This window comes from Beta vulgaris, chromosome 8 (assembly GCF_026745355.1).
Source record: "Beta vulgaris subsp. vulgaris cultivar EL10 chromosome 8, EL10.2, whole genome shotgun sequence".
In the NCBI taxonomy this organism is placed as follows: domain Eukaryota; kingdom Viridiplantae; phylum Streptophyta; class Magnoliopsida; order Caryophyllales; family Amaranthaceae; genus Beta; species Beta vulgaris.
This window is the reverse complement of record NC_079209.1, coordinates 48,085,608-48,103,597: the sequence shown is the minus strand read 5'-3', so window position 1 is coordinate 48,103,597 and position 17,990 is coordinate 48,085,608. Positions and strand designations below refer to the sequence as shown.

Below are 17,990 nucleotides of genomic sequence, written 5' to 3'. Positions count from 1 at the left end.
ATTTTGTCCGATATAATATAAAGTACGTGATTAACGTGAACATTCCAAAAGTATATTTTCTTAAGAAAACGAAGCCCGCTGCAGCCACCACTCACCAGGCCCATCATCATAGCCCAACCTTCTGAACTTGTAAGCTGTTTCCAGAACACGGAACACCCTTCTTAGTTATTTCCACGTATTATTGTCTCCTTTTCTTTTTTTTTTTTGTGTCCAAAAAACGTAAAAACGAAAAACAAAAAACCAACCAAAAACAAACTAACATTCAATCTCTCTCTCTCTCTTTCTCTCTCCTCCATTGCCACCGGCGAAAAAACCACCATCATATCAACACCGACCTCTAAACTCCAAAGTTAACCGTTACCCATTTCAAATATTCAAATTTCCCAAACAATCATTTCTCCCTAAATCAATAAAAATAAATTCAACACCCCTTTTTAGGGGGCGGAAGAAACGATGCCGTTTCTACGGCGGAGGAAGGCACCACCACTACCACCACCAACACCGCCTCCAGAAGAAGATTCTAGAATCACTCAGAAAGAAGAAGAAGAAGAGGAGAATAAAAAGAGGAGAGAGAAAGAGGTGAAAATAACAAAGTTGAAGAAAAAATGGTCATGCATTGATAGTTGTTGTTGGTTTGTTGGGTTTATATGTTGTACATGGTGGTTTTTATTGTTTCTATTCAATGCGATGCCAGCTTCATTTCCTCAGTATGTTACAGAAGCTATAACTGGGCCTTTGCCGGACCCACCTGGTGTGAAATTACATAAAGAAGGATTGAAGGTTAAACATCCGGTTGTTTTTGTTCCTGGGATTGTTACCGGAGGACTTGAGCTGTGGGAAGGTCATCAATGTGCGGAGGGCTTGTTTCGTAAAAGACTTTGGGGTGGTACTTTTGGTGAATTGTATAAAAGGTATATATTTATATACTCTTATTCTTTTAGTTGCTACACTTTTTGTTTTCACGCTTTTCAATGCATTGATTTCATCAGCATTATGTTTAATTTCGTAAAAGACTTGTTGAGGATTGTGGTGATGGAATCCAATTCAACATAATAATCTTCTTTTAGTACTTTATTAGTAGTGGGTTGTCTGTTCGGTGGATAGGTGTAGCAATGTCCGTTAGTTACGCATGGAGAAAAAAAAAATCAAAATTTGATATTATAAAACTAATTAGTTAGATGAATCAAATAAGATCCTATTGGACTATGTTATTTCTTATACATAAGGAATAATAAATCAAACAAGGTTAGCTGGTAAATAGTCATTACTATGCAATTTAGCATCTAACAGTGTGTTTGGTTCATTTTTAGTAAAGGAAAGAAAGGGAAGAGAAAGGAAGGGAAGAGAAAAGAAAAGAATGGAAGAGAAAGGAAAAAAACCTTAAATTTTCATGTTTGGTATAAATTTTTTATTTCCTTCCGAATTCCCCCGCTTTTGGGAGGAAAGGAGAGTGAAATTTTATTAAAGATTATTTCCTTCCAATTCCTCCCATTTCCTTTCACTTAATTTTTTTTAATAAACCAAACATTGGAAAGTAATAAATTTCCTTCCACTTCCTTTCTTTTCCTTCCAAATCCTTTCTACCAAACAAACTGTAAAAGAATACGGAGGAAGTACATTTTTGGCTTGGGATTGTTGTGGTGTTTTTGAAGTTTACTTCCTCGGTTTTTTAATACTTGTAGAGTTTCCCATTTTATATGTTAGAGTAACTTTATTGGTGCAAGTTTTGGACTTGCTAGTAATTTTGTAGTATATTGGCTAAACCACTAAAGCAACATTGGTAATTTTGCTAAGGCAAGACAATTTGCTCTATATGGAGCAAATTAGCTAAGCAAATATACGCGGGTCCCATCCGGAATAAAAGTGCAGAGCAAGCTGATTTTTTTTTATGTAAAAGACCCACCATAGTAACAAACATTTTAGCTAAACCATGGATGGATGTTCGCTTAAAGATAGATTTAGCTAAAGAAAGCTATGAGATGCACCTGAGCAACAATGGATGTAGCTAACCATTGTTGTTGCTCTTACTTGCAATGTTGACTTTTTTGGCAATATATTATCTCTTTCTCTCTCCTAGTACATGGAGGTTTGTTTTTTTACCTCTTTGTATCTCTCTCCTTTCATTGGGCTTTGTATACATTTCCATGTTGCAAGTATTACAAAACAGAGGAAGTACTTTTTATGGGGTTTTTTGTTTAATGAATTGTTGTGAGTTTTTTGAGATTTTGGAAGTTATTTGTTTGTGGAGTGGAAAGTTTGTTCATGATGAAAAGGTTGGGATCCTTTTTAGGTTTTTGAAGTGAAGTTTAAGTAGTTGGATGTTTGCAAAAAAAAGTTTTTGGAGTTTGTGAGGATTTATTCATGTAGATTGAGTACAATGCCTCTAGTACAAGAAGCTTTTGTTATTTTGGGCCTGCATGTAGAGTTGTAATGTGAGATAACTAGTATTATATGCACGCAATGCGATGTGAGACAATGTATGAGGTAGATAAAGTAGCTATTGCTTAGCTTTTGTCATTTGCTTGTTTTTTCGATGTTTTGCTGTCTGTTATATTTATCCGTTGTTGGTTTCCCTTTTTACTTTCCTTGTTGTGGAAGTTGTTTCTAGGTCATGCTATAGAGCTAGTTACTGAAAATCCACCAGCTTTGATGAGTTTAATTATATGTTGCTTAACAAATTGGGCAAAAGACGAAAATTGCCTTTTAGTTTCCTGTATGATGATTTTGCTATGTGTAGAGCTAGTTAATGAAAGTCCACCTGCTTTGATGAGTTTAATATATGTTGCTTAACAAATTGGATAAAAGACAAAACTTGCCGTTTAGTTTCCTGGACAATGATTTTGCTATACCACGTATCTTGTCTGAATGCCGGCATTTACATACAATATTGTTTTCCCTTTCTAGTTAGAGCTATGATGTAAGCTTTACCTGGTTTGTCTGTGGGAGACAATGGTATTAAATCTCACCCGGATCACGCATCGCAATTGCATTGTGAATGCTTTTGAGCTTGCCATGACCGTGAAATATGGTGGCAACAGCCAGTGATTCCACGACTGTTATTGAGATCGCAACCTCATCCAAAATTCAAAATTTTTCCATGACAAGTTCTGGCCTCTGGGAGTTGTCGAGTATCAATTAGCTTAGAACACTGCTCGAATTAAGTTCTAATGTTCCTTTGATGATTACTAAGCCACTGACCCAACAGTTAATATATTTGTCAGCCTTGAAGTATTAAAGTATTGGAAGCTCTTTGTCGATATTCTATCTATATTTCTAATATTCCTGAAGAGCTTGAATTTGTGCTATATCACATAGTTGTGAACGGAGGTATCATTGAAGCAGTTAGCAGGTGGTTGATTAGTTTGTTGAATTATATTAAGGACGGGATTGGAAAAGTTATTCTAGTGCAGTTTACAGTTCATGCCTTTCCTAATCAAAGCAGCTCTTAGGGTCTCAAATTGGATGACAATAGATGGGTTAAATTTTCTTTTCTTCTGATCCATCTTGCTGCAGGTCGGATGAGGAACTGTTTGGGCTGAGGGTGTTGCCATGATCTTTACGCTCAATGATGTTTATGAATCTTGGTGGCTGTGTACTTGTTTCTGAGTAATTGATCTTAATCTTTGGTAGCCTGTATATGTTGAATTTCCTGATAAGGACGTTGTTGAAGGAATAACGATTTGAGTTCTTTTACTTTTACTTTCACTTCTGCCTCTCAACAAACAGCCCTCCAAACTCATGATAAGTTCAGGTGAAAGTTTCACTGACAATCTAATGCATTATTTGGAAGTTCTGCACCAATTTATGCCCTGAACAGTAAGGTATTTCCATTGAATGTTTATGATGTCTGGAGGAAGGGTTTAATATCAGTGCCTAAGTTGGATGGTAATAATCAAATTACTTTTCCAAGACCAAGCTGCTGCCTCCAGTATATAGGAAGATATATTGTAACATTTTATCTGCCGTTCCTCACATCATATGTATCACATGGATTGTTAGATTAGATGTACCTCACTACTTTCATTATAACTTATCTGGAGAAATCACATAATGTTTTCTTTAAAAAGATATCATATGTTTGATTCACTACAGGAAAGCCAAGACACATTAACGCCAAAATGCCTCCAAAACTAAGTTTCATTTGAAAGTTTGTCATACATATATTTGGAAAGGTTCAGTTTACAATTTAGTTGGTAATTTCCTGTAGGGTGTTTCTGGTAACACTTCAAAACAGTGGGCCACCTCTTTAAATATGTAGCAACCCCTGGTACATGTCTGGTTGAAATTGGTGGCGGTAACTCATTAGTCCTAAACAAGTGGCTTTATATTCAAGTGTTGTGGATTGGAAGCTTTTGTGGATTATATTCAGTGTCCTTGACCTATGTGTACCTTATGACATTATTCTGAGAGTGAATATTCAAAGACCATAGCCTTTACTGGATGGTAGTTTGTAAATGGCCTGGAAATTCTGTTGTATGCCTTCTGGTTTCTGAGGGGTGTTTTGTGTACGCCCCTCTAGAGGTTAAGGGTACCTCCAGACCTAATTGATTTGGTTTTATTGGAAGTAGCCATAAAACTTCTTTGTCCACTATATTAGCATTATGGGGAAGTTGGGGGTCAATCTGCTGTGCTGAAATGGAATTTAAGGCACACGATGCGGGGTATCTTGTCCATCTCTTTTCTGTCTTCTGTTGTCCTTGCTATAGTTAAGTTCATCATCTATGCTGAGTATTATGGATGCAATTTGATGTGTTGATTGTCGATTTATTTGGCATCGTTCTACATACATGAATTCTCTTTGATAATTTGGTCCCTCGATTCTCTCTGAAAATAACATCTAGATACTTTTTCTTCATGAGCAGCAAGTAACTTTATGCAATATAGAAGTCACACTAGCTTGGGCTTTAAAAGTTTGAAGATGACACTAGTGCTTAGGATTGCCGGTCTTCTAGATATTCCATGATGTAAGTTCCATGTTGCATTTTCTTATGCATACTAGTTTCTTGACCTATTAGAGTTCCTGATTGCTTTTTGATATTTTGAAATATGTTAGTCTATGACCTGTCATCTAAACCAGACCTTTTCTCGCGCTTCAACAGCGTTTGGAATCATCGCTTGACCTATTAGAGTTCCTTCATTATGTTTATCAAAAGTCAATCCCAGAATATTAGGTTTAGCTGGGGTTTTCAACTTCCTTTCTTTTAGTCTTCATCTTCCTCTAAAATCGTACCCCACAGTGCCTTTACTTTTTTAGCCAGATTTAGGTTTGTATTTCTTATTTGTATATGCAATGGGATTTCCTAGAGATAATTTTGGTTAATGCATATGATGATGCTCCTCTTTACATAAAATTGAGGTTCTAGATCAATATACAACTGGATAGGAAACTTGTGTTGATAATTTCTTCAATCTAAAGTTGTAAGTCGGTTTCTAATTGGGTAGTTATTGTAACTTGTTGATTCGTTACGGATCTTTACTTGAGGAAATATGATCTCACTTTTACTCTAATCTGATTTTTGATCTCTCATGCAAGCTCTTAATGAGTTAGCTTTATAAGTTTAGTAAATTGCAAGGGAACCTCAAATACAATTCTAGACTTTCGAGAGGTGTAGGTTCTCTCCCAATACGCACTAGCTCACCCTTATTTGAATGATTGTGCAAATCATTACCTCGTCTTTATTTATTACAAGATTTGCTGTTATTGGTCTCTTTCCTAGTCATTCTTTCTATCTCGAAACAGACGCTCCAATCAGTACTATATTATATGAGAACAATCTGTGCGACTCTGTCTCTACTAGATCCACTTGGCTCCTTGTTTGGAATTACAGTAGTACCCATGCCTTGTTTGCCAGTTTCTTCCTCTGCCTCCTAGAGTAGGTATAGAGTATGGGAGGGTTATGGTGGGTCTTAGTATTACCCCCCTTCCTAAACTACCACCTTATCCTCAAGATGGAAATCAGGAACCTAAGCATCTTCCCATGTAGCTTCACTTGGAGGTAAGCCTTGCCATTGGATCAGGAATGCCACTAGCATTGGATCAGGGATTCCACTACCATTAGATCAGCATGTCCGGAGGGATTGTGGGGGTTGTAGGGCGGGTGCCAATAGCCTTCTTGAGTTAGGATATGTGGAAAACAGGGAAGGGGCTGCTACCCTTTTGGTGATAGGGAAGGGCCCATAGAACCTTGGAAAAAGCTTTTCCCATGGTCGGTCTTTTAGCCAGAGACGGTTCAACTTCAAAATTGACTACCCTTCGTTTGAGGTTCTCTTGTTACTTCATGAAATTATGTGCTGCTAGAATGTGAAATTTAAGCTCATCCAATGTGGCGTCCTGTAATAGACTAGCCTAGGGGAGCAAGGGTATTTAAGTAATATACTCTAGTTAATATGTTAGCTTGGGGAATGAAGTAAGTAGACTATAAATAGAGGAGGTTAGGGAAGGAAGAAATCATGAAGAAAATATTGGAGAAGTTTATTTTTAGAGGTTAGTTTGGGAGTGTAACCAAGTCACTTGAAAACTTGGCAATTATCCTTTTATTTTCTGTAATTTGCATTTCCATCAATCAAATATTATCATCTTCTTCCTTAATTCTACATTCCAAGTATTTAGTCTATTACAAAATGGTATCAAAGCGGTACTATTCTGGGTATTGAGCTTCTGATTTTCGAGATTAAAAAAAAAAGACGCAATGGAGTTTGCCGAAATAATTGTTGCACAACAAATGCACATATGGATCCAAGAGGAGTTTGCTCACATCACAAGCAAAAGAGTTCAAGGTATTTTGGACCCGAGGTGGAGCAGAGAATCCGGCAAGAGTTACAACTTCTGGAGTTTGATGTTAGAAATTATGATAACTGGATTGAGGATTTTGAGGATTTGGAAAATTGGAGGATTTCTTCCATTTCTTCCAGTTAAGTGACGATGCTAAGTTAAAAGCTACCATCATAGGTCTTCACAAAGACGCATTGGGATGGTTTGAATCAGATACCGATGACTACGATTCTATGATTGGCAAGAGCTGAAGGACCAGGTTATGCGCCACATTGGTTTTTCGCAGGTGGTTTCCCGGCAAACACAACAAACTCCGACAAAATTCAGCAATAAGGATAGTGGGTGCTTGGCACCAGTACCACCAGAAGAAAACCAAGATCTGGAGAAAAATGGTGGTGGTAATTACCCAACCTTTGTTAGTGGTCAGGAGATGGTGGAAAAAAGATGAAGGGGTGATTGTCATTCCAAATCATTGTGGAGATGGTGGCTCGCGTGTGATTTTGTAAGTGGTCCCAAAATTCCGAAGGGTGGTGGTCTCCATGTTTTTGAAGGTAAGAAATTGAGAGGGAATGGCTGGGAAACAGTTTACATGAAGAAACGTTTGAGATAGTGGGGTGCAAACGGTAGTGGGTCCGGTGGTGGCCCATGTTTGTTGATGTCCAGCTTGATTACAGGTTCTTGCAATGGGGACGGGTCTAAGGGTGTGATAGACTCTTTACCGCCGGAGGTGGGTGAGAGACAAGGTGACTTTTCAGGAGGTTTTATCGGCGGTGGTCGAGTCGGATATGTTGGTGGAGGAGTGAGTAGATCTTACAACCTCAAATTTGAACCGGAGAAAGGAGAATTTGATCGAGGTGGTTCTAGAAATAGCGGATCTGGTGGTGGTCCTGGTTTCGTCGAAAGAGGAAGGAATGGCGGTGGAAGACGAAGGTGGCTCTTCCATGGAACTGTCAAGAAGGTTTCCGGAAAGAGAGAGTGAAAGAGAAGTGTGTTGGAGAAGATTTGGTGAGTCACCCGTTGGCTTGCAAATGCAAGCCAACTACAAAAAATATCATTTGATATCTGCCCCAAACGGAAATTTTTTATTTGGATACTGCTGAACAGAGCTCTTGCTTCTAGCTCCAACCTATTAAGAAGAAATATCCCGGTCCAGGAAAATTGTTATCTCTGCCAGAGGCATAAGGAAACTGAAAGCCACCTTTTCCGGGATTGCGCCATCTCAGCACATGTTTGGGCGTGCTCTACCTTGGGTATTAAAGCATGCTCGGTTCCCCCAACACCTATTGAAGAATGGATTAAAAACTTTCTAAGGTTATTCTGGAAAGAAGATGGTATAAAGTCTGAGAGATCAAAAGACTTCATAGCCACTCTGTGGGCTATCTGGTTACGTAGAAACAACGTGGTGTTCAAAAACCTGAATCAAAACCCGGTTTCCATCCTAGTGCACAAGGATGCCCTTCTAAAGGAGCTGAATGAAGGTGCAAAGATCAGAGAGAAGCATTTAAACATGACCCATAAAGAAGACAATAACCAGTCAGAGGTAGTAGTTTAGTAGTTACAGTGGGTTACAACCAACGAGAGAACTGCATCGTTCTAGTAGACGGAGCCTGGAAGAGACATAAAAAGCAATATCTAAGAGCAGGAATCGGTTGGTCAGCCTCAATAAATAACATCAAACTTTGAAAGGTAATGCAAAGATTATAGCTCTGACACCACTGCAAACAGAAGCATACGCGTTGCACCAAGGACTATATGAAGCTTTTAACAAATGGGTCAGATGTGTTCAAAATCCACTCAGACTGCACAGATTTTGTCCGAGCAATTGCCAATCATCAACAGCCTTTTGAAATATCCACTCTAGTTCATGATATCAAAGCTTTATGTAGTAAGTTCAGTTTTTGCGAAATTCGTAAGGTAAGTCGGCAAGAAATTGGCCCAGCCCATGTGCTAGCTACAACAGCTTGATTAGGTAAGTTAGTAAATTAGTTGGCTTTGTTTTCCTTGTCGCCAAAAAAGATATATATATATAATTAAGGGCAGTTTTGGAATTACACAAAAGGTTGGTATAGCAAATACACCTACACGTGCCTGGGTGAAAACATATGACAGAAGAATATTCAAATTGTATCTCACCTCCAATGCTGACTTAATAAATGAGGTCAGTCATTTACATGGACTCACAAAGCAAGAATTTGGGCCTACTCACTTTTATCTCAACATCTTGGACTTAAAACCAAAATAGGCTCAACTGAAATGGGCACCATGTTTCTATGTGTTTTCCTCCCTTGTTGTGATAAGTAAAGGCCCAAGTTTGACTTTTATAACTCTAAGCCTTATTTGATTCCCCAATCTTCTAAAACCTACCACCCCACCCATCTCACGACCCAACCCATTCACTCCACTACTAAACTCAATCACCTCAACTAACCCATGACTAAATCCAGTCACTATTTTAAAAGACCCCTCCAACTTTTCCAACCAAATCTATCCTACCTTTCCAACCCATCACTTTTTAATCCCAAATTTCATAATCAACACATTATTGTTCTTGCCCATTTCATATACAAACCATCCAAGACGCTTCGTAGCGGCTCTTTTGTCTCATTACCCCAAAATTCATCACAAGTGGCACTACAAGGCATAATCAACGAGTAGTAGCAACATGAAGCGCAAGACACAAGTTTTGAGAGTAAAGAAGAGTTGGACAATGCCCATCATTGCCGATGCCGAGAAGATGTAGCTGAGTGCAAACCACCTTGAGGACAAGGTGGATGTTTGGTGGGCCGGTATTGTAATGGACTAGCTTGAGGAGCAAGGGTATTTTAGTAATATATTGTAGTTAATATGTTAGCTTGGGGAATAAAGCAAGTAGACTATAAATAGAGGAGATTAGGGAGAGGAAATCATGAAGTGAGTGTGACCAAGTTAATACTATAGTTAATATGTTAGTTTGGGAGTGTGACCAAGTCACTCGAAACTTGGCAATTATCCTTTTATTTTCTGTAATTTGCATTTTCATCAATCAAATATCATCATCTTCTTCCTTAATTCTATTGTCCAAGTATTCAGTTTATTACACATCCCTAACTAAAAGCTGATCTTCCAATGATGCCACTATGCTACTTTGTTCAAACCTAAACAAGGGTGGAGAGTTTCTACCATCGACAGCTAAGAAAATGGATGCATGCATGGAGGTATTATACCAATACTCAGTCCATGCTAACCATTTTGCCCAAGTTTTTGGCTTCCCATTTACGAGGCAAATGAGGTAAGTTTCCATGGACTTGTTGACCACCTCAATTTGCCCATATGATTGTAGGTGGTAGGTTAAGCTTTTGTGCAAGTGATTCCTATGTAGCTTGAAAGTTTCATTCCAAAACGCGCTCATGAACACTCTATATCTCTATTAGATACTATAGTGGCAGGGAACCTATGTAATCTAACGACTTCCTTGATGAAAACTGAAGCTACTAGTTAGTTGAGCAGTGAAAGGATGCTTAAGCCCTATGAAATGAGCATACTTAGTCAGCATGTCAACCACCACACATGATTGTGTCCAGGCCCATAGATCTAGGAAGTCCTTCAACAAAGTCCATTGCTATTTGATTGGGGTTGGGAAGAGGTTGCAGCAGTCCTCTTGGGCTTAAAGTGGAGGTCTTTTGGTGTTTAGGAAATTATGCACATACTTCGGGATGTCTCTCTTCATTCCCTTTCAACACTGCCAACCTTTGATATGTTCTGAAAATTCCTGAGTGTCCCCGTGTGGGAGTGTGATGATACTCATTGAGGAGTGTCGTGACCAAGGTGGGGGAGCTAAGTATCACAAGCCTCCCTTTATATTCGAGTCTGCTCCATTGTCTTGAAGAAAACCTTCTGCCAACTTTGTAATTTTGTATCTTGAACAATTTTAGAGTGTAAGGTGGCCCGCTTGGGAGTGTGGGTATTGAGAAGGTTGTTGAATTTTTATATTGTAAGGAACCCCCGTAGACTGAGCATCTCCAGCCTTATTGGTTGATTCAAGCTTTATGAGTCCTAGATGAAGTTTTTGTAATGTCAACTCTTCTAACCTAATCTAGTGATAACCAGATTGTTCCATGTAACTCATCAAACAATTCATCTATGATAGGGATGTGGTACTTGTGTGAGACATTGGCTTATTCAAAGCTCCAGTCCACACAAAAACTCCAAGAATCATATTTTTTTTTCATTAAGAGCAGCACTATGGGACACTTAATAACGCTAGCTAACAACATGTTATCGATTAATTTTTCAATTTCATCTTTTTGGGATTGGGGATACCTGTAAGACTTAACGGTGAGTGGATTTGTGCCATGCTTAAGGTTAATCATATGCTCATGTCCTTAACTAGGAGGTAGACCTGGGGTAAGTTGAACACCTACCTATGTTCAGTGATTAGTGAAGCAAGCATGGGGATGGGGGATGACGTCTCAGGTAGCTCTCTTCTGCCATGGTCTGCTCCATTTGGTTCAATTCCACCAGGAAGCCTCCATCTTCTTTCCTCATAGTTAGTTCTGATCATGGCTTTGAGTGAGATGCAATTTCTTGCGAGTGGAGCATCCCCCTTGTTTCACCTTCTTTTGTAAGCTCAAAGTTCGATTCTTTCAGTTTGTTGTTGTGCTCAGCTTCTCAAGCCATTGTATACCCGATATGAAGTCACTGTTATTCATGGGTAAGGGCGTAAGGGCGGGTAGTCTTCCACTACCTCCACCCCTTGGAGCTTTTAATCAACATCCTTGCACTCTCCTTCTCCATGCACATTTGTCTATGCCTAGTACAACTTCCTAAGAGATGAAGTTGTCAGTTGTTCATGTCCACCACGACCACCACCTTGATGCCACCTATGGTGCCTTCCATTTTAGGGAATGTAGACGAGTGAGTCCCATAATTGAATTTAATGAAATCTTAGGTTGGGTGGTTAAAGGGTTAAGAGGTTCGCGATCTTCTTCCTCCTCTTCTCCTTTCATGAGTGAGAAGAAGGCTTAGTTCTTTCTTCTTGCATTTATGGCCTACCTATCATCACATCTAAACAGAGTCCCCTTTCTCTCTTGTATTGGAGCTCCTTCTCACTAATCCTCCTTATCTCCCCATATGTCAAGAAAATGATTGGGTGGGTTCGGTTTGAGTAGGAGTTTTGTGGGGAAGGACGATGAGTTTGGTTGGATGAGGATGGATAGGCTGTTTGAGGATATTTAAGGGCTGGGTTATAATTGTTTGTAGTGTTACTGGTTTTTAATTTCTCTTCCACACTCAAACATAAGTCTATGGCATTGTCCACAAACCGGGTTCCCAAAACTCTCATTTCACCTTTGATATCTTCATTAATTGCATTTATGAATTGGCGGCTCGATAAACCTCGCTGCACTACCCCTTGATGTGCCCCATCTAATTCTCATGCAAGGATCCAAGGGAATCCTCTCTAAACTGGCGCAGCAATAGAGCCTTCAACTCCCACCTTCGTATCGGCCTCCTCTTGTCCTCCCATTGGAACCATAGCAAGGTGTCTCCTTCTAGTGAGACCACCACCGCTTCAACCTGTTCCTCATCATTAAGTTTGTAAAATTTTTAAAAATTGCTGGATCCAGCCATCTCAGTTGGTTTTATAAAAGAGAGGTAGACCTAGTTTTTTTTGTTTTCCAATTCCCTCCACCGCCCCTCAAATCCACCCTCATCATGACTTCCATCTCGCTTGAAAATTCCGAAGGCACCCCCTCTAGGTCCTAGAGGTTGGTTGACGCTTCTCGAGACCTATCATCGCTTCCAAACTCCAGATCTTCCTACTGAGATCCTTTATTCTCCGCTATCTCTGACAAATGTGGTCCCTCACGCGCCGTCGGAGTGCTCTCGATTTTCACGGCTTGTAGCCACCCTTACTTCTAGCCCTTCGGACACCTTGCCCACCTCTTCTCCCAGTTTGAGCATGGCCTTCTCCAAGCTGGTGGCGATTTGAGAAGCTAAGGTCTATTGTAATTCCGTACATGGATTGGTTAACTACCGAGGTCACCTCATCAAAGATGGTTGTGCGTGGGGACTCAATACCTTGCTCGAACTGTTCGATTTTCATTGTGTTGGATGAAACCACCATTGTTACACTTGCACCGGGACCACTGCTCAGATACCAATTTTCTAGGAACTGACATCCCTGAGCATAGGCAACTACTACACAAGAAGAAATAGAAATAAGGAAAGCTTAAAGATAGATTGCATTCAATGGTTAGGGAACGTCAAATACAAGTCTAGACTTTCGAGAGGTCTAGATTCTCTCCCAATACACACTCTATCTCACACTTTCCTCAATGATTTGCAGCATTACCTCTCCTCTCCAAGATTCGCTGTTAATGGTCTCTTTCCTAGTCATTCTTTCTGTCTCTAAACAGACGCTCCAATCAGCACTATCGAAGAATAATCCCTGGTACTCTGCTGCTGTCAAAATACCAATTCCACCTGGCTCAATACTCAATAGTACTAGATCCTCCTGGCTCATTGTTTGGAATTACACTAGTACCCCTGCTTTTGTTTGCCTGTTTCTTCCTATGCCTCCTAGAGTATGTATAGAGTATGGGAGGGTTATGGTGGGTCTTAGAATAAACTGAGTTGTTGGTGAAAGTAGCTTTAATTGACTTATATATATTGGCGAAGGCTGATATGGATGAAGGGAAACTTTATTGCATGATGTGTGTAGTCGTTGTCTCCGCAGCCACTTCCATGGTTCATCTATGGAGTGGCTTTTGACATTATTGCACACGAACTGTTCTATGGAGTGTAAACTCATTCGGTTGTTGATCTCTATGCTTTTCTGGTAAACTCATTGTGGCAGGTACCCAGCACTTAGGTTCGAAATTTGTCTACTCATATTTCCTTTTGTAGTCTCCTATGCACGTACCTCCTCCACCCCCAAAAGAAAAAGAACATGTCGCTCTGATCATTATCTGCTGAAAATCATTTATCACTGTTAATAAGTTCCATCTAAGTAGATTTGTTTCCCTCAATAATTCAGTAGCTCCATAATGTCCTTAATGCTACTTGTAATTTTTTTGGCAGACCCCTTTGCTGGGTTGAGCACATGTCTTTGGATAATGAAACTGGACTCGATCCGCCTGGTGTGAGGGTCAGACCTGTCTCTGGTCTTGTGGCAGCCGATTATTTTGCACCTGGCTATTTTGTATGGGCTGTTCTGATTGCTAATTTGGCTCGAATTGGGTATGAGGAGAAAACAATGTATATGGCTGCATATGATTGGAGGATCGCATTCCAGAATACTGAGGTATTTTTTTCAGGCCAGCCTTTATGTTTGTCTTATGCATATGATCTATGTTGCTCGGACTCAGGGTACCCATGTCCGACACGAATACATGTTCAAATGTCCGACTTGGCTACTTTCTAGAGCTGTTTCAATTTTTTGGCCCAAAACGAAGTGTCCAAGTGTCTCACCCATTTCCAAGTGTCGAGGATCCGACACTGATACTTGAGGACTTGAGGTGAAATGAAGAGTTCGGGCAACATAGTACTCCCTCCGTCCCATAATATTGTGCTTGCATTCCTCTTTGGGTGTCCCTAAATGTTGTGCCTATTTCTTTTTTATCAATTTGTTTGGACTAAATTATCCTTCATTTCTACATAAAATTTTCCAAAATACCCTACTTTCTTTTAAAATATGTGCCCCTATTTATTGTTTTACACCATTCCAAGGTATATTTATTGCTCTTTTATTTTATTTTAAAAGAAAAAGAAGAAAAAAACTAGTTCCAAGACAAAAATACCCAATGAACATTTACTTAAATATATATTTTTGTGAAATCCTAAAACTCTTTCCATTTTCCTTAATTCTTGTGAAAAATGAGAAGTGAGCACTATATTATGGGACGGAGGGAGTATATGATTGGATGATTGCATTCTATTTGAAGATCTAGGCTTGGATTTTTTTTTTTTTTTACTTTGGTTTAAGAATGTTTTACAGTTATGGTATGTAGAGTTAACAAATATTAAGCTTTTGGGTCGGGAATCTGTGTAATCTTAAAGATACTAAACCCACTTGAAGAACTAATATATCTTACGTCCTAATTTATGTGTTCCACTTCTAAGATCGATGGTTTTAGGAAGTAACTTGAACAGAAGCAAATAAGGGATTTTGTGAAATGAAATTTTTGCATTTTAAGCCGGGCTAGTTAAAGTTGTACGTTAATGTAGATTGGAACTCATGGAAGCATCAACAATTATTTCAAGATAAATTTTGTTCTAGATTTGCTGGAGTTTTAATTGATATATAAAAATGTACTCGAATATTTTGCAGAACTCAGGCTTAGCTAGGTTTGATATTGAGCTTTTATTGATTAGAGTATTAGACTGACATATACAGGCAGTCATATATAAGTTATTGCATCAAGTTGATTATGCATCTTCCTAGTAGTCTTTCATGCATGAAAAAGATTTTGCATCTTCTTTACTCCATAGTTACAAAAGCTTTATAATATTCTTAGTCTTGCGTGTCTGCCTTCCATAAAATCATCAGGTAAGGGACCAGACTCTTAGCAGGATGAAAAGTAATATAGAACTCTTGGTTGCTACTAATGGAGGGAACAAGGTTGTTGTCATTCCACATTCCATGGGTGCTCTGTACTTTTTACACTTCATGAAATGGGTTGAGGCACCTGCCCCTATGGGTGGTGGGGGTGGATCTGATTGGTGTGCTAAACATATCAAAGCTGTAATGAATATTGGTGGACCATTTCTAGGTGTTCCCAAAGCTGTTTCTGGACTATTCTCGGCTGAAGCCAAGGACATTGCTGTTGCCAGGTCTCTTTTCCTCTCCTCTTCCTTCTTTTTGCATGTTGTTGTGGTGGTTGATGAATCATTGCAACAGTAACAGCAGTAGTTCACAAATGGAATTGCATATTGCTATGGAAACCTTTAGGTAATTAACATATTTACTGAAAGGCCTCACAAATATAAGGCATTTAAAAAAATGTCACATAATTTGTGCACTCATATTAGTACTTTAAAATCTTACATCAACACAAATTAATACTCTTCATATTAGAATGTTAATCTCTGTCACTACCTTAGACCCAATTTAATAATCACATTACTAGTTCAATAGACACAACCAGCATAACAACTCGTTACCCTATAAAGTGAAGGGGTGAATTTGGTTGCGAAATTTTGAATAACTATTTCACCCTTGCTAAAATTTAATAGTACAAACTGTTCTCTAAGATAATCGGAATTTTAATAACTTCCGTAAAAAAATTCTTAACTTGAAATCATTTCATTTGAATGACATTACTATACAGATTAGCGAATTACATCATTTTTAAGTTCTTAATTGCTCCACATTGGCCATCGAAAAAAGAAACTTATCCACGTTTCTAGGACATTGACTCAAGACTCCAAATAAAAAATCACTTCAAAATAATTTTTCTCTAAAACGGAAAAAAAAAAAAAAAAAAAAAACTGAGATTGTGCACACTCACGTTTCAACTGTAGTTATCTTCTTGTTTAATACTTTTATGGGCCTCTAGAGGTCACAAAGGAATCAATTTACCTCATAAGCGCACAATAATAAAATTTCACTTTATGTGACACATTAATTATTCTCTTTTCGCTCCTGTCCCCTATCTTTCCACCATTAAAATCAAAGTATACGATTGATAATTTATACCATGATCTTATGCCTCAAATTTTTTTTTGGATTATGTATCATTTTTTCCATATCCATATACATTGCTCAATTGGTGGTGGTGAATATATGCAAATGGAGCAACTATTATTACTATAAAAAGAAAAGAAATAGTAGATAAAACAATTTCTCTCTCCTTGCATTTTATCAAAGCATACAGGGACCTTCACTATATTTTCTTAGTCTTCCAATTTCCATTTACTGGTAGTTCACATGATTTTGACGGTGCAACTGTTTGATGATAAGAAATGCACACATATTGGTGGATTACCACTTTTTTTTTAGATTGTGTTTTTTACCTTAACCCCCTCCCCCTTTTCTTCTATCTTAGATATAATTTTCTTATTTTGGTCTTCATTCTATATCCATGAAACCTCTTATGAAGAGGTTATGGGATATGGGATCAATTTTTTGTGCCAACATATCTCAAATCCGTTCATTGCATGATGAGTTATCAAGCTTACTGTGTTCTCTAAGGATTAAAAGCTTTTTAATCTTTCACACAACTTCATCCCACTTTTTGGATCCGCTTTATTCTACACTTTCTCACAACCATATATTCTCTCCTACTTAAATAAACAAAAATGACCCACTCTCTCTCTTTCTCTTTTTTTTTTCCTGGCTTATTTTGTTATAGTAAATAAGGTCTTTAGAGAATAGAGAGTACTCCCTCCGCTTCCTAAATATCTTCCCACTTACTGTTCTTACAGATACCAAGGAAAATCAAGTTGTGTGGGGGCATGGTGTGAGTAAAGTAGGAGAGAGAAAGGGGTTAAGATAAATAAACAAATAAAAAGGGGTTAAAGTAGGAGAGAGAAAGGGAGTAAAATTGAATTAATAATGTAATGGTGGACCATATGATAGTGACATGAGAGGGTAAATAGGGAAATTTGTTTTGCCAAATAAGGAATAAAGCAAAAGAGGGAAGATCTTTTGGAAACACCCTTAAACGGAAAGAGGGAAGATCTTTAGGAAACGGAGGGAGTATATAACAGTTCCTTTGTTCTTAATTTGTATGCTTTGTTCTGTTTTATTGCATTAGTTGTAACACTATGCTCTAATTTTGCTAATATGTTTTATTTTAATCCTAGGGGACCATCAATACACTAATATTTAAAAATTTATTTACATATTACTTAGAATAGTATGTTGTTTTCAAAATTTACAAATAACATTTGTTTATAGCGTCATGATTATAGATACATATTATTAATCATAGGAAACCGATGGTGTTAGGTTAGGGGTGTTCTCGTGGGTCTTGGTATTTCGGTAAATTCTGTAGATTAATGTTATAATATATATGCTTCAGTGTTTTTTCAATTTAATAATGCCTTGATACGTTATAATTACTATTAAAATGTTTATATTACCATTTTACTCTATGATTTGCCCTTTTCTTTTTTCTCGACACTATTTAACTTGAAATTTTGTGAAAATGAATTAAGATGTTCTTAAAATATTTATAATATCATGCACCCCATTGTGTGTGCTCCTCTTCGCTTCTTTTTTTTTCAAGAGAATGTA

At 38.2% G+C, this 17,990-nt stretch overlaps 1 protein-coding gene across 4 annotated transcripts in view; it reads left to right on the top strand.

Annotated features, from left to right (window-relative positions):
• The first annotated feature begins 209 nt into the window (after window positions 1-209).
• The window catches only part of LOC104883605 (phospholipid:diacylglycerol acyltransferase 1), a 28,115-nt gene continuing 10,334 nt past the window's right edge, over window positions 210-17,990 (top strand). For 3 of the 4 annotated variants that reach the window (XR_788587.4, XR_788588.4, XM_010668151.4), the window contains exons 1-3: window positions 210-911; window positions 13,832-14,054; window positions 15,300-15,583. Coding sequence is in view for 1 of the 4 variants with exons in the window: in XM_010668151.4 (XP_010666453.1) it covers window positions 454-911; window positions 13,832-14,054; window positions 15,300-15,583 (965 nt within the window). In the remaining 3 variants the exon portion in view is untranslated. Of the gene's footprint in view, window positions 912-4,862; window positions 4,965-13,831; window positions 14,055-15,299; window positions 15,584-17,990 lie in introns of all 4 variants that reach the window. The other variant, XR_002038848.2, reaches the window with a different exon arrangement.